The sequence below is a fragment of the Chamaea fasciata genome, unplaced genomic scaffold (genome assembly GCF_029207755.1).
Source record: "Chamaea fasciata isolate MVZ Bird 193981 ecotype frontalis unplaced genomic scaffold, bChaFas1.0.hap1 SCAF_21, whole genome shotgun sequence".
Lineage (NCBI taxonomy): Eukaryota > Metazoa > Chordata > Aves > Passeriformes > Sylviidae > Chamaea > Chamaea fasciata.
Window position 1 is genome coordinate 775,920 of NW_027094106.1, and position 14,759 is coordinate 790,678.

Genomic DNA, 14,759 nt, shown 5'->3' on the forward strand with positions numbered 1-14,759 from the left:
CCCATCTTTTCAAATCCAGAAACCAAGGCACTGCCTCCGGTTCTTTCCCCCCCTCTTTCGTGCCTCTTCTCCACTTGTCACATCCATTCCCGGTTAGGCCTCTCCCAGATCCAGGGGAGCCAGGAGCAGTCATTCTGATTGCACCCATTCCCGTCTCTCTGGATCCAGGGGAGCCAGGAGCAGTCACTCCTATTGCACTCATTCCCGTCTCTCTGGATCCAGGGGAGCCAGGAGCAGTCATTCCGATTTCACCCGGCTCTGTCTGCGTGCCTGGGAGCTGCTGGCTGGGGGTGACAGCCCTTCCCCTTTCCTGGCAGCTGTGACGGGGGCTTGGGATGCGGTGTCTGAACACATCCAGTGGATGCTCCTGATGGAGCAGGTAGTCTTGGGTTCCCTGCTCAGGGCAGGAGGAGCTCAGAGAAGTGAAACCCCATTACTTCTACTCTGCCCCTCCTGCAAAGGCAGCTAATACAGCCCTGAATTACCTTCCAGCCAGAAAATGGGCCACAGAAAATGGAGCCTCCAGCGAGCTCCAACTCTTCCACACCTTTTCCCACTTTGCTGCTCCCCACGGCCAGTGTGGAAAGACCACACCAAGAGCTTGACGCATTTCTCAGGCTGGGAGAGCTGGGGGTGTTCACCTGGAGAGGAGATGGCTCCAGGGAGACCTCAGAGCACCTTCCAGCGCCTAAAGTGGCTCCAGGAGAGCTGGAGAGGGACTTTGGACAAAGGATGGAGGGACAGGACAAGGAGGAATGGCTTGCGACTGCCAGAGGGCAGGGATAGAGTGGAGATTGGGAGGAAACTCTTCTCTGTGAGGGTGGTGAGGCTGTGGTGGGCACACGAGAACATGACATGAACAGATGGATATGCAATTACTTGCAGAAGAGCCCACCTGTGTCTGTGGATTCTTGGAAGCTCCATGAGATGCCTTTACTGACACGTTATGTTATTTCTGGAGCTTCCCTGGAAAACCTCAAGTTGTGCTGTATTTTGTGAAGATAGTGCCCATTCCACAAGACCCACAGGAACAGTGCTGAGAGGCTTGGGAGCCGCAGTCGTTCCTCTCCTCGGTGGTGAAGTAATTGATGACGCCAGCACGAAGCACAGGGACTGAGCAGAGCGGGCAGGGAAAGGCTGCTCTGACACTGACATTCTCCTGTGGAAAGGGACAAGGTGCTCCTGTCCTGGCTCTCTGTCCAGGAACACAGGCAGAGCCCCTCGGTGCCGGCTGTTCTTGGAGAAACAGCACCATCTATTTGCAGCACTAGAGGAGAGGGGACAAGGTGGCCTCCGGGGCCGTGCCCCTCAGCAGGACTAGGGATCCCACCTGCTGTCCTGGGTCACATCAGGGCATTCCTGACTGCCAGACCCTCCTGCAGCCTCGGGGTGACACCTGGGGCTTGCTCCAAGGTCAGGGCAGGAGTTGCAGAAAATGTGTGCAGGAGCAGGGAGGGGAGAGGCTCCAGGCTGGGGATTCAGCTGAGGTTTGGGTCTCTCTTCCCTGAGTAGGCTCTGCCCTTCTGCTCCCATGCATGGACACGAGGACACCCACGCTGAGGGCCCCACAGGACTCAGCCATTCCCCACATTTCCCCATCACTGGCTCAGACAGGCTCTAGCCCCTGGGGCGTCTGAGGTCCCGGGAAGGTGTTGGCCCCGCAGCACCAAGAGGGAGAAAGCCAGGCCAGCCCCAGCTTTGCTCCAGGGGCTAAAGCTGTCCCTAACCCAGCCCATTTCCACCTCCAAACCCAGCTTAGAATCCCTCTGGATGGACCCCAATGTGTTCTGAGTGACAGAAGTGACCTAGGACCACCTGTTCCAGCCTTACCACAGAACTGGGAGGAATGAAGAAGATATGATTTATTAAACCTGCTAGGAAAAGGGTACAAGGGGCGGCCTGGGGCTCTCAATGCTCATGTGGAGAAACCACTACTTCTTCTTGCGACGTCTGGTGTTCATTCTGATCAGCTGCAGCCCCTGCTTCTTGATGTCCTCCCGGCTGGGGACGTAGTCAGCTTCTGTATCCTCAAAATCCAAGGTGTCTGGAGGGGAGAGTGGAGGGGAGAGCGGAGAGTAGGGGCTGGGGAGGGTCTGGAGGCCGCCTCTGCTGTGCCCATGTCCCTGGGAGAGCTGGCACATTTTGTTGGACTCGTGGGATCCAGGGAGTCCTCGTGGGCTTTTCCACCCCAGCATGCCAGGGTGACCTCTTGGACGTGGTGATGCCACCACTGTGGCCCATCTCCAACACTGCTGGGGCTTCCCATAAAGGTCTGGAGCTACAGTGTGGTGGGCACAGCTCCTGCTTTGCTAAAGAAAAGTGATGATCTGCCAAAAGCTCTTTGCCTCTTCCAGGAGCGCTCACAGGCAGAGCCAAGCACTGATTATTCTTCACAACCAAGTGATTTTGAAGATGAGGGTGTCCCCTCTTGCCCCACAACATCTCTCCTTGTTCCTGCAGTAGCTTGGTGCTCATCATGCCACCATCTTCTTTCCTTCTTCCCTGCCTAAAACCACCACCTATGTCTGAAGCCTTGTTAACAGCTAAGGTGAGCCTCAAGACCTGGAGGCAATTTGTGGGTTGGTGTCTGCTGGGCAGACAGACAAGGACTCCCAAAAATCCCAGGGGGCAGGGGCTGGGACAGTCACTGTGGGACATGTCCCCACTGCTCTCCTACCATCCTCCATAGTGTCTTCATCCTCTAAGGAAATCTTCAGGTTCCGTGTTTCACCTGCAGTTTTTTTCTCCAGAAGGTTCCTGACCTTGGCAAAAGTCTGTGAACGACAGCCTGGGTTAAGTGCTGGAGGGCAGGTGGGTGTTACAACCCAAGGGTGCCACACTTGAGGTACCCTGTGGGTGCCCAGTGCCGTCCAGGGCTGAGCTGCTCCATGGCTCTTCCCTGTGGCCTTGCTGAGGAAGGATGAGTTGGGTGGCCGTCTGTGAGGGCCCTGTGTGTGTCCCCAGGGGCACAGAGGGCCGGAGTCCCTGTACCTCGCTGCTCTCATCAATGCTGTCCTCAGGCCGGGCTGCCACCCTCCCCTTCAGGAACTTCATCTTCTGCTCACAGTGCTTCAGCTTCTCCTCCAGCCCCACCACCGCAACGGAGTCCTCCTAGGGGAGACAGAACCACCTTGGTGGGGACAGCAAGGCCTTGGTGGCAGTGGTGGCTGTGCCAGGTGTCCCTGTGCAGCCCCGTCTGCATGGCCTTGCTCCCCTGGTGCCCTGTTGTACCTGGCCAGGGATGACGATGCCCTGCACATGGAGGAACAGGTTGTCAATGATGTTCTCAAACTCGATCAGGCGCTTCTGGTTATTCAACATACGGGCTCTCATCTGCTCCAGCCGGGCCTCTTCCTGCTTCAGGTTCTCCCTCAGCTCCTCTTCCTGCAGCCTGGAGCCAGCCACACTCACATCACACAGCTGCAGAGGGGTGTGGGGACACCCCAAAGCTGCTCCAAAAGCTGTTCAGGTTCCCCCACCCCCAACTGCAGCCCAGCTCTGTGCTGCTGGCAGCACTTCCCGTTCCAGGTAAGGAGAAAGGGAGCTCTGGGACCCCAGTGGGAGCTTTGGGCGCTCTGCCAGCAGCAGGGATGGGAGCTCAGAAACCCTCCCAATGTGGGAGGAAGACAGTGGCTGCACTGGGGTGGAGGTCGGGGTGCCTGTTGGGACACGCTCCCCCCAAGGGTGGCGGCCTGGTTGGCTCAACTGCTAGGAGGCCAGCAGCACCTGGTGGTGCTGACGGGCTGGTTAAACTTCAGTTTAGCCTGTTTCAGCTCCAGCTCCTGTAGTGTCTTCTTCAGTGCCTCCTTCCTCTCGTTGCACACATCGATGTGCTGCTCCAGGTTCCCCAGGGATTTCCTCTGGGCCTGGATGCTGCTGGGGATGTCCTGACCAGGGGAGACACAAAGGCTCAGCCCAAGGTGCTCCTGCTGGAAGCAGGGCCTTGAAGGGGTTACAGCATCATGAAGTTCTGCAATCTCTGGTCATGGAGAGGGGCAGCTCCATGCCTGCCTGCAAAGAGGGGCTTTGTGGGGCTCGAGGAAGAGGAGAGCAGATAACTCTACAGGGAAATGGGGGGAGCAGAGAGGTCACAGCTCCTCAGCGCTCCAGCAGCCCCAAGTTTTAGAAGCGATGAGTTTTCCATTACCCAGAGGGAGGAGCACTTCAGGGCAGTCTTTGCCTTCTCCACCTTCTCAGTCATAATGGCCTCATGCTCCATCATGGCCTTGGCAGCCTCCACGTCAGTACCTGGGGTGGCAGGGAAGGAGTAGGGCAGGATGCCCGTGGCTGTGCCCACATCCGCCCCACCCTGCCCCCTGCCAGGCACTCACCTGTCGTGTCTGAGGAGCTCAAGTAGTGCTCTGCATAGAGCATGGACACAGCTTGCTGCAAGGACAGCCACTGTCACCCCTGGGGGCTCAGCTGTGCAGGCTGGCCCCTGTGCCCAGCCCTGCCTGCCCCACACCCCAGCTCACCTGCCCCACACCCCAGCTCACCTGCCCCACACCCCCAACTCACCTGCCCCACACCCCAGCTCACCTGCCCCACACCCCCAGCTCACCTGCCCCACATCCCCAGCTCACCTGCCCCACACCCCCAACTCACCTGCCCCACACCCCCAGCTCACCTGCCCCACACCCCAGCTCACCTGCCCCACACCCCCAGCTCACCTGCCCCACACCCCAACTCACCTGCCCCACACCCCAGCTCACCTGCCCCACACCCCCAGCTCACCTGCCCCACACCCCAACTCACCTGCCCCACACCCCAACTCACCTGCCCCACACCCCCAGCTCACCTGCCCCACACCCCAGCTCACCTGCCTCTGCTGCCTTTCGCTCTCCTCCTTGCACCGGAGGCTCTCGATGTGCTTCCTCTGCTCAGCCAGGGACTGGGCCCTGAGCTGCTTCTCCACACGGACCTGGGGACCTGCCTTGGCCATGAGTTTCTGAAGCAAAACAAAGTGAAGAGTTGCTGCCAAAGTCAGTTGGAGCTTTCTACAGATTGGTTATTAGGTTCAAGTATTGGTTTAGATTGACATAAGGAAGAAATTCTTCCCTGTGAAGGTGGTGACACCCTGGCACAGGTTGCCCAGAGGAGCTGTGGCTGGCCCTGGATACCTGGAAATGTCCGAGGTCAGGTTGGACGGGGCTTGGAACAACCTGGGAGAGTGGAAGGTGTGCCTGCCCATGGCAGGGGGCTGGAATGAGATGAGCTTTAAGGCCCCTGCTAACCCAGATCATTCCATCAATCTGTGATTTGAGCTACTGGGATGCCCAGTGTCAAAAGTGACCCAAATCCATGCAAATAGGCTGTGAAGGAAGCTTGGCAAGGTGGGCTGGGGTGTGGGACACACTGCCTTTGCCATGGCTGGTACTTCCGACAGGCTGAGGCCAGCCCCAGAGGACAAGAGGGAGACCTGGGAGGACCCATGGAGGCCTCTGGGTGCTGTGGGCAACTTCAGCTCCATCTCTTTTGCCCCTTGCTGAAGGAAGGCTGACAGGCCCAGGCACGTGGTGCTGTCTGTGGGCGCTGGAGGGTGGGAAAGGGCCCAAATTATCTCACCTTAATGGCATCGTTGGCTTTGAGGCTACTCTGGGCAGTGAGCTCCTCATGGTACATCACAGTCATCCCACACAGGAGGTTCAGGTACTGAGGCAGGTACACCAGCTCCTGGCACACAGGGAGCCACAGCACGTCACCCACCAGGGTCACCCATACTGTGACAGGGCACGGAGGGGACCAGCAGGGTGTTCCCTGGGACACAGCCCCTTGGGCACCCCGTGCCTTTGCAGGGACAGCAGGTGGATAGAGAGGAGCAGCTCACCCTCTTCAGGACCTCCTGCAGCTGCAGGTACACTTTGGTGATGATCTCTCCACAGTGAATTTTCATGAGCATCTTCTCAATGTCATTGCCCAGCTGGCGAATGGTCTGGGGCAGACACAGGGGAGAAGACACAAGGTGACTACGTGTGCCATGCCCAGGGCCCTGCTGGGGGTGCAGGCTGGATTAAAGCCCCCCATGAGTGTTGGCACACCAGGAAGGACTCCTGGGTACCTGCAGCTGTGGCTCTTGCCACTTAGGATCCGTCTCAGCATCCTGCAGCTCCTGCAGGTGCCTCTGGCGTTTGTCCCTGGCTTGGCTCCACTGTTTCAGCTGATGCAGCAGCATGTCACACACCTTCACCTGCTCATGGACTTTGGCCTCAATCTTCTTTATGACCACCTGGTTGGGCATGAGACCATTTTCCCAGCTGGATGCTGCAGGAGAAGGGTGTGCTGCCCAGAAAACTCCCCAAAAGATAAGAGCTGGGGACACTGAGATGCTGCTCCAGGATGTTGTCACTGGCTTGACAGGATGGGGTCTGGTAGAGCTTTGCTCTGGAGGCTGGCTGGGGTAAGGCAACTGCTGATGGCAGGGCTGGGCTGGGCTTGGGGACTCTGCATAACATGGAGCAGGCTGAGGATCAATAAAATCAATCAGGGCCCAGATGGGGATGTTGTCAGAGAGTGGCGGCACCACTCTGTCCCTGCAAGAGGCCCCTAGGCAAAGGCAGTTCCGTGGGCACAGAGCCTCAATCTCCACGGGTTTGTAACCAGGGCACAACCTTGGGACAGGCAGTGAAGGGCAGGGAGAGCATCTCTCTGCCAGGGATGCAACTGGACCCTGTAGGAACCCGGGCAGTGCCAGGGACACGTGGATTGGGACAGCCAGGAGGTCTGTTGGGACAAAGGCGCTGCATGGATGGGTGCCATGGTGGAAAGGGACCCATTGGACCACGATGGGAACACCCCGTGTCTCTAGGGCTGCCCCCTGGGGCTGTCCTGGTGCACTGTTCTCCCCATGCAGTTCTCCCCAGTGTCCCCAGAGCCCCAGTACCCACGAGCAGCCCCTGCTCCCAGCCCTGCTGTTACCTCCAGGCTCTCAGTGAGTGAAACAAGCTCCTGCCCCTCTCGGAAAGCATCCTTAATGGGGAGTTTGTTGTACTGTGGGCAGGGGAAGGACAAAGAGATGCTCACTGTCAGCCTGGGAACGACATCCTTTTGCTGGCCTGTGCTGCCAGCTCCTGGAGGAGCTGGGGGCGCAGGGCCAGCACTAGGCAAGGGTACAGCAGAAGGGACCTGCTGGTACCTTCAGGACAAATTTCAGGATATTGGAATCTTCCTGCAAAGCCGCCTGCAGGCTGGGGAGCAGCTCCCTGTTCTGACGGAGCTTTTCCTCGCAGGACTGAGTGAAAATCTTCCTGCCTTGCTCTGTGGGACATCAGGGAGCCAATGGTACCACGCGGGACGAGGGGGCTGTGACCCCCCTGTCCCCGAGCAGCCCAAGGCAGCACCTTGCAGGCCCACCAGGACATGCAGCTCCTGGCTGAGCGGGCTCAGGTCGGCCTTGGGGCCCCGCTTCCTGCGGGGGGCCTCCATCCCTTGGCCCACCGTTCCCAGATCCCTGTGGGACACACGTTGAGGCCCTGCTGCCCCGGGGAGGTGTCGCAGCATTGTGACCGCAGGGTTCCACCGTGGAACTGTAACCGTGCCAACTGCCACCGGCCATACGGCTCCTGCTCAGCCACAGCCCAGCCCCCTCTGCACTTCTGCAGGGAGCAGGTTAATTAACAAATGATTAATGAGCTCTTGGAGGGGGGCAGAGAAACATTCCAGCTTTGTCTTCCATTGTCGTGGCAGTGGCAGCTGTCAGGGACTATTCTGAGCCCCACTAGGAACAGGACAATTTCAGGGCAAACACACGTGCATGTGCACCCAAACACACCAGCAGTGCTCTCCTGAAGCTGCCAGCTTATTTAAATGCCCACCTATTTGGAAATTCCAGTTAACCAGCCAGGAAATGGTTGTGCAGGGAGTTATGCTCTTGTTGGAATGGGCAAAGACAAACCAGTTACCAATCCTGAGCTTTATTCTGATGCTCACCATATGTTCTTGCTGAACTACAAACATAACAAGAAATGCCAGCACGTATCTTTATTTGTCCATAAATAAACTCAAGCACCCTCTACCAGAGAAAATCCTTAATGTTTGGATTTGCAGAAAAAGACTTTATAAAGAAATTGCCTTCCTAGCACCAAGCTCATGAATCAGCTTAGATTCAGGTTCTGGAACTCCAGATCTTTAACCTGCTGCCATCCTGTTGTGCTCAAGGTGTAAAACACAGCAAACCAAGAAATCAAAGAATTGTGAAATCAGGTTTGACTGACACAATATATCCTCTGAGGCTCTTGCTCAGCACCTCATTTGCATATTTATGAATTGCATGTTAGGGCTAATTGCCAGTGACAAGCTAAATATCAACATGATCATCTTCAGCTCTTCCCAAAGTGTGCCTGCAGAGCGGGGCACGTGGAGGCAGCAGCCCAGGGTGGTACCCAGGGGGAGCTGGCTGTGCACACAGAGCGCTCCACACTGAGCCCTGTCCGCATGGCGTATCCCGTCACTATCCCCCTGCATTTCCTAGGCAGCATTTATACCCCTGGGAACAAACAAAGCATTTTAAAATGGATAAAGTGGTTCAAGAATCTGTTTCACCTGCCCTCAGCAAAACTCAGGCTCTAGAGAGGCAGATCCTCCCAAAATACTGCTGAAGGAATTGATCCTGGCTTTGCACGAGTGCACACAAATTGGCTTCTGCAGAAATCCACTCCCAAGGGGCAGCCTTGGACTGAGTCTCCAGCCCTGCAGCCACCTCACATGCCAAACCTCCCCTCCTCCAGCTGATCTCCACTCTCCCTGATGAAATTCCAGGAAATTCACAATGAGTTAAAGGTGCAGAGGAAAGGTCAGCAGCACCCAGCTCTATTTAACTGTCGCATAAAGGGGGCGTCTCTGGAAGGCAACAGCAACGCTCACGTGGGAGACATCTCCCTGGCTGGCCCACAGCTCCTCACCTGCTGCCTGCTATCTGCAAAGAAACAGGAATGTCATATTAAAGGCTCCTCAAATTCCTGCTGATTTAGCTTTTAGTCACTGAACCATATCTGCTTTGCCTGGTGGTTTGTATTTTTAGCATCTCCTTTGCCTGTTGTTGTCCTCTCTTCCCCTTTTCTTTGAAATACCCCGGTTCAACTTCCAATCATTTGTTTAACACAGCTGCAGCAAGATTTAACAGAATTAGCAAGAACTATATCCCATGCCTCAGGAGCTGGCTGGAAATTCTGTGCATGGATTAGAGAGCAGCAAAAAAAAGGACAGAGGATAAAGGACAGCTGCCAGAATTGTCCTGTTGCACTAAAAAGCAAAGGGGCATGCACAAACAATTCCTGCTGGGAATTACTGTCCAACAAAAGCCTGTCTGGCTCCATGGCCAGAGGCCACCACTGCCTGTTTGAGATTCATTTTATCATGTGAAAGCAGCAGCTCCCAAGCACAGGCTACTCCCTCAGCCTACAAAAGCATTGCCACAGCCAGGGATATCTCCTCTACTATTAACAAAAATAAGTATCTTATTTCTCTCTGCATCTATAATTATATAAATAGATGATAATTTGTTTTTATTAATGTAGCTAAATATATTCTACAAATAAGTTATTTGGAGAACATCATCTCTATGTCAGCAAGTGCTGTTATAGCCAGTGAAGGAATTCTTTATGAATGGTCCTTTGAATTACTTTAATTATCAAGCAGCCAATTACGGAAGTCTAAATCAGTTTTCATACTGCCAAAAGACTGATTTTTAGACATGATCCACACTTTGCACCTGTTTAGAAGTGAAAATGCAGCTCTCTTTTCTTGAAGTCCCACTCCTCACACACAAAGCCACTCCTCAGTGACCACTACAATCTCTCACTCAACACTGATAACCTGAAGGTACAAACAATTGGCACCAAATCACTCAAATACTCTCAACAGCAACCCTGAAACTAAAGCAAAGCCAGAGTAACCTCCTACCACACCCTAGCTCAGTCCTTATTAGTGCAACTCTGACACAAAATCTTCTTACAGGCAAAGACATCTGTAAACCAAGCAAGTGTAAAATGATAAAAAAAACCCAACCCACACTGCATGGAAAAATCCCAAAGGATTAGTGTCAGAAAATATTTGGCAGCAAGAGATTGGAAAAAACCATGAAGGCCTAACAGAAGAGTGGCTACACCAGTCACTGTGGGGAGGTTGCTGAAGCAGATCTGCTGCAGGAAGGTTTTGTTACTCAAGCTTTTCATCTCCTTCCTCCACGTCCTTCAGACTGAGCACTTCCAGGGATCCTTTCCCTTTGGTCTCGCTGCGGATCAGCTCGTCAATCTCCCTGAAGCAGCCTGGGTCAATAAGGCACACCTGGAATGTTCCACATTTCAGCAGTCAGCCAAGAATGTTTGAATTTCATCAGCCCCTACCCAAGGCCTAACATTCACTTTCATTAAAACAATCCTGGTTAGTTACTGAGGAGGAATCTGAAGAGTTGGCAAGCTCTGTCTGGCAGCAATCTTTCCACAGAGCTCTACAGTTCCAGTTTCCCATGCTGGAAACAGCTTTTGCCAGTTGGGACTGCTGGATTCTAATCTGTTCGTATGAAGATTTTAATACCAAATTTTGCTTCACCACACACCAACTTAAAAAAAAAAAAATTAACCACTCTTAAAATCCAGACCTAAGCCACCAAATTAATAACAGTAACATTCCACATATGAGAGAAATGTATCAGTGTTGCAGGACCATTACTGCTAAGAGGAATTGCACTGTGCACTCCTCAGCTTGGAGCAGAAACTTCTGGATACCAAGGCTGCCTCCATGCCCACAACACTAGGATTGTGTGAAATTAAAAATTCACAACTGCAGCTGATTCAGCATCTCTGGTAAGCCTGCAGTTTATCTAAGCAACTTCTATCTATGAATTAATCTAGTAAAACATGTGTAGCTCAAATAAAACCTGAACCCCAGGGACTGCTTTTTGCTTACAATTTCCAGCTGTTCCTGGAAGTCTTCACTCTCAGTAACTTTAATCAGTGGCTTGAGCTTCTCTTTCAGTTTCTTGCCCTCCTTTGCTGGCAGGATAAACCTCAGCCTCATGTGAGCACGTTCAATCTGCATGGTCTCCTTCAGCTGCCTGATCACTTCCAGGGCCTGTTGGACAAGAAAAAGAGCATTTACACACTTGCTTAAAACTCAGCACCCAGATCCAAACCTTGAACCTTTTCTCCAGCATCAGAGCCATCTCTCAGTGCTACTCTGCTGCAGGGAGGTTGCTATCATGCTCTTTTGACACATTACCAAGAAAAGGCAGACTTCTTGTTGTTTGTGATCACTTTGAACACTTAAAAGCTGTCTGAAACAAAATTAAATAGCTATACTGCAAAACAGCACCAACCCACGTGGCTCAGATGCAAACCTGATATACCACCTCAATTAGCATAAATCATAAACCTTTTATTTCTGTTCTAAGTGTTCTGTTCACTGTTGGTTTTTTTCCTTTTTTTCTCCCTTCCCTGAATTCTTAGCTAATTGCCTGAATTTCAGGATCTGCTTCTCTCCAACCCTCAGCTGCCAGACGGCTGAGTAATCCCTGTGCGGGTCTCAGATCCTGGGGCTCTGCTGGTCCCTCTGTGGCCGAGGCCTGAGGAATTACACTGGATGGCACCACCTCGGAGCAGGAGCTGATACGGCAGGAAACTCACCTGCTGCTTTGTGCTCTTGTTGGGTTTGACAGAGTAGTGAATGTCCTTCATGGCCCTTTCGATGAGGATCACTGTGTAGGGCCGCTTTGTCTCGGGGTTCACGCACTTGTCGGCCACGATGGTGGCGATGTCTCGGAACATCTGCTCCAGCTGCGTGTGCCGCTCCTTGTCCGACACCTGCAGCTCCCCTTTGGATAAAATCTGTAAAACAGAGAAATCGCTTAACGAACACTGCGGATTCGAACAGTGACAAGTCGAGTAACTTTATTAAATTTGACAGCTGCTTGGAAGGTTGGGTGAGACCTGAAGTGCAGCAAACAATAATCAACTTAATAATGTGAATCATTACAATAAACAGCATTGGAAAGGCTTCAGACAAAAAAACACTCACCACAGAAACACTAATCTGCAGCGAGAGAAGCACAGACTTCAAGAATCACAGAATATCTTGAGTTGGAAAGGACCCCCAGGGGATCATTCGGCCCAACACCTGGCCCTGCACAGGCACCCCAAAATCCCACCCTGTGCATCCCTGGGAGTGGTGTCCAAAAATGGTCCTGGAGCTCCTCAGGGCCGTGCCTGTTCCCTGGGGAGCCTGGTCACTGCCCAGCACCCTCTGGGGGAAGAACCTTTCCCTAAAATCCAACCTAAACCCGCCCTGGTACAGCTCCAGCTACTCCCTGGGCCCTGTCCCTGTCACATAGAGCAGAGATCAGAGCTGGCCCTTGGGAGGAGCTGCAGACCCTGATGAGGGCTGACCTCAGTCTCCTCAGGCTGACCAAGTGTCCTCAGCTGCTCCCTGCATGGCCCCTCCAGGCCCTTCACCTTCTTTGTAGCTTTCTTTGGACTCTGACAGCTTTAGATCTTTTTTACATTGCTGCACCCAAAACTTCCCCAGCATTGGAGGTGAGGCCACCCCAGCCCAGAGCAGGACAATCCCTTCCCTGGCCCACCCAGTGATGATGGGCCTGGTGACCCCAGGAGAGGGATGTCCCTCCTGGCTGCCAGGGCTCTGCTAACTCAAGAAATTTACTGAAATCTTATCACCCACAGCAAGTCCACAGTTTGTATCCCACCAGTAAGGACTAAGAAATTAGATCTGTTACTAACACCTAAGTGAACTCTCCAAAGTAAGCAACTATCCCCTTGCTTTCTCTGCATTCTTAATATCTTACCTTATGTGAGGAACTCTTAAGTGCTGGTTGTATCCAGACACATCAGTGCATGCAAGTTGTGTGTTAGAATTCTTTCCACCCACATGCATATACCAAATTTAAAACTATAAAACAGAGCTACTGCACCTTTTTTACCCATTTATTAACAAACAACCCTATCACCTATAGCAGCATTCTACAAACCCTTCAGTACAAACTGACCTAAGTGTGTGACTAAATCTTCTCACACCTTTTATAAAGCAAAGTGTGTGAAACCTACCATCTTACAGATTTCTGTTTGGTCATCTGTCCCAAATGCTTTAACCAGATCTTCCTTCTTTGCCACCTGGCCTTTGGAGACATTGACAAACACCGTGTGTGTCTGCAGGACCTCATCGAGATCCTTCTCCCTAGAGATTGAGACAAATGTAGAAAACTCAGAATAATCCCAGAATGGTGCCAGTGCCACCCCTGCCATGAAAGGGACACCTCCCACTGTCCCAGGCTGCTCCAAGCCCCAGTGTCCAGCCTGGCCTTGGGCACTGCCAGGGATCCAGGGGCAGCCACAGCTGCTCTGGGCACCCTGTGCCAGGGCCTGCCCACCCTCCCAGGGAACAATTCCTTCCCAATATCCCACCTATCCATCCCTGTCCTCTGAGGTGGAAAGTTTGAAACCACTTCCTGAATATGGTTTCAGTTTGAAACCACCGCCCCTTGTCGTGGCACTCCATGCCTTGTCGAAAGCCCCTCTCCAGCAAAGCAGCAATGCCAGGAGCACAGCTGTGTTCAGCGATGAGAAACAGCTCCCGCCGCCCCGGGCTCAGTCAGCACAGCCGGAACCCTCCAGCGCAGAGGGGTCGCTGCCCAGGCACGGGCACAGTGCTCCGGTGACGGGCCCCACGCCTCCTTCGGGGGTCAGATCCAGGGCCCGGGGCAGCCGGGTCTCGCACTCCCACACCCCGGGCCCCTCCCGCTGCTCACACGGGCTCCCCTCCCGCGCCCCCACCGAGTCCCCACACAGGGCGCCCGGGTCCGACCCCCTCAGCCCGGGTCCCCACACGGGCCTTTCCCCGGGCCCCGCGCCGGGCCCGAGGCGCTTCCCCGCCGGCTCCCCGGGCACTCACGCTCCGCTGCGCCAGCCCATGACCTTATTGCGGTAACAGGCAATCTCGAAGCGCTTCCCGGCGCGCCGTGCCCGCACCACGGCCACATTCGTGAGGCGGATCTGGTTGGTGGGGGTGAAGATGGACATGGCGGCGGCCGCCCGCTCCGCCCCCGGCCCGGCAGTGAATGGCGGCCGCTCCGGCACGGGCGGAAGGGGCGGGAGCGGCGCATGGCGGCGTGAGGGAGCCGGGCGGGGAGCGGGGTCAGTGCCGGGATGGGGGAGCCGGGAGGGGACGGGGAGATGGCTCTGTGTGTGTGAGGGAGAGAGAGAGAGCGCCGTGATGGGGGGAACAGGAAAACCGTGTCTGTGGGGTAATAACTGTAATAACTGTGGCCGTGGGGGTGATCATCGTGGGGGGGTATATAATAACTGGGTTTGTGGGGTAATAACTGTGTGTATGGGCGAATAACCGTGAGGGGAGATATAAATAACCGTGTTTGTGGGGTAGTGATGTGTGTATGGGCGAATAACCGTGAGGGGGGAGATCATAACCGCGTGTGAGTGCGGTTATAATTGTGAGAGGGTGCTGTGGAGGGAGGTGAGGGTAACGACCGTGGGGGTATTTATTAACCAGGAGTGGGGTACGGGGAGGGTAACTCTGAGGTGGGGGGTGTTTGATGACTGTGAGGATGGCGGGATGGTAAGCGTGAGAGGCGGGGGAAGTGGGGTAATAAACGTGAGCAGTATTTGGGGGAGAGAGGGGCATTAATCGTCAGAGGAGCAATAACCGCGGGGGTGACGGGTGTGCGTGTGGGAGTGATAACCATAAGGGGGGTGTACTTATGTAGGGGATAATAGCGAGTGTGTGTGCCTGTTTTGGAG

At 54.2% G+C, this 14,759-nt stretch overlaps 3 protein-coding genes across 7 annotated transcripts in view; 1 reads left to right on the top strand and 2 right to left on the bottom strand.

The window, feature by feature from the left end:
• Nucleotides 1-1,931: 1,931 nt before the first annotated feature.
• Nucleotides 1,932-7,497, bottom strand: LOC136300086 (coiled-coil domain-containing protein 183-like). The gene is given in 14 exon segments (XM_066202220.1): nt 1,932-2,044; nt 2,678-2,774; nt 2,992-3,111; nt 3,232-3,391; nt 3,727-3,887; nt 4,148-4,300; nt 4,303-4,386; nt 4,820-4,948; nt 5,566-5,673; nt 5,828-5,932; nt 6,059-6,226; nt 6,916-6,987; nt 7,133-7,254; nt 7,338-7,497. Coding segments are annotated over 14 exon segments (1,752 nt in total).
• A 397-nt stretch (nt 7,498-7,894) lies between these two features.
• Nucleotides 7,895-14,056, bottom strand: SBDS (SBDS ribosome maturation factor). Its single transcript, XM_066202211.1, has 5 exons — nt 13,897-14,056; nt 13,053-13,182; nt 11,619-11,819; nt 10,903-11,067; nt 7,895-10,281 (listed from the first exon to the last, which is right to left on the bottom strand). The coding sequence occupies exons 1-5, from the start codon at nt 14,022-14,024 to the stop codon at nt 10,153-10,155; spliced, it is 753 nt and encodes a 250-aa protein (XP_066058308.1). The 5' UTR covers nt 14,025-14,056; the 3' UTR covers nt 7,895-10,152.
• A 57-nt stretch (nt 14,057-14,113) lies between these two features.
• Nucleotides 14,114-14,759, top strand: part of LOC136299965 (S-adenosyl-L-methionine-dependent tRNA 4-demethylwyosine synthase TYW1-like) — a 94,631-nt gene continuing 93,985 nt past the window's right edge. For 2 of the 5 annotated variants that reach the window (XM_066202008.1, XM_066202009.1), the window contains exon 1: nt 14,163-14,248. In XM_066202008.1, the coding sequence (XP_066058105.1) occupies nt 14,218-14,248 (31 nt within the window). In that variant the 5' untranslated portion in view covers nt 14,163-14,217. Of the gene's footprint in view, nt 14,139-14,160; nt 14,249-14,759 lie in introns of those variants that run through there. The other 3 variants (XM_066202012.1, XM_066202011.1, XM_066202010.1) reach the window with 3 other exon arrangements.

What these genes read in the sequence shown, in the direction of transcription:
- SBDS (XM_066202211.1), bottom strand. Translation starts at nt 14,024, where the DNA reads ATGTCCATCTTCACCCCCACCAACCAGATCCGCCTCACGAATGTGGCC. An exon ending in AAACAGAAATCTGTAAGATG is followed by an intron (nt 11,820 to 13,052) that starts GTAGGTTTCACA and finishes TCTGTTTTACAG; the next exon opens with ATTTTATCCAAAGGGGAGCT. An exon ending in TCCAGGAACAGCTGGAAATT is followed by an intron (nt 10,282 to 10,902) that starts GTAAGCAAAAAG and finishes GGAACATTCCAG; the next exon opens with GTGTGCCTTATTGACCCAGG.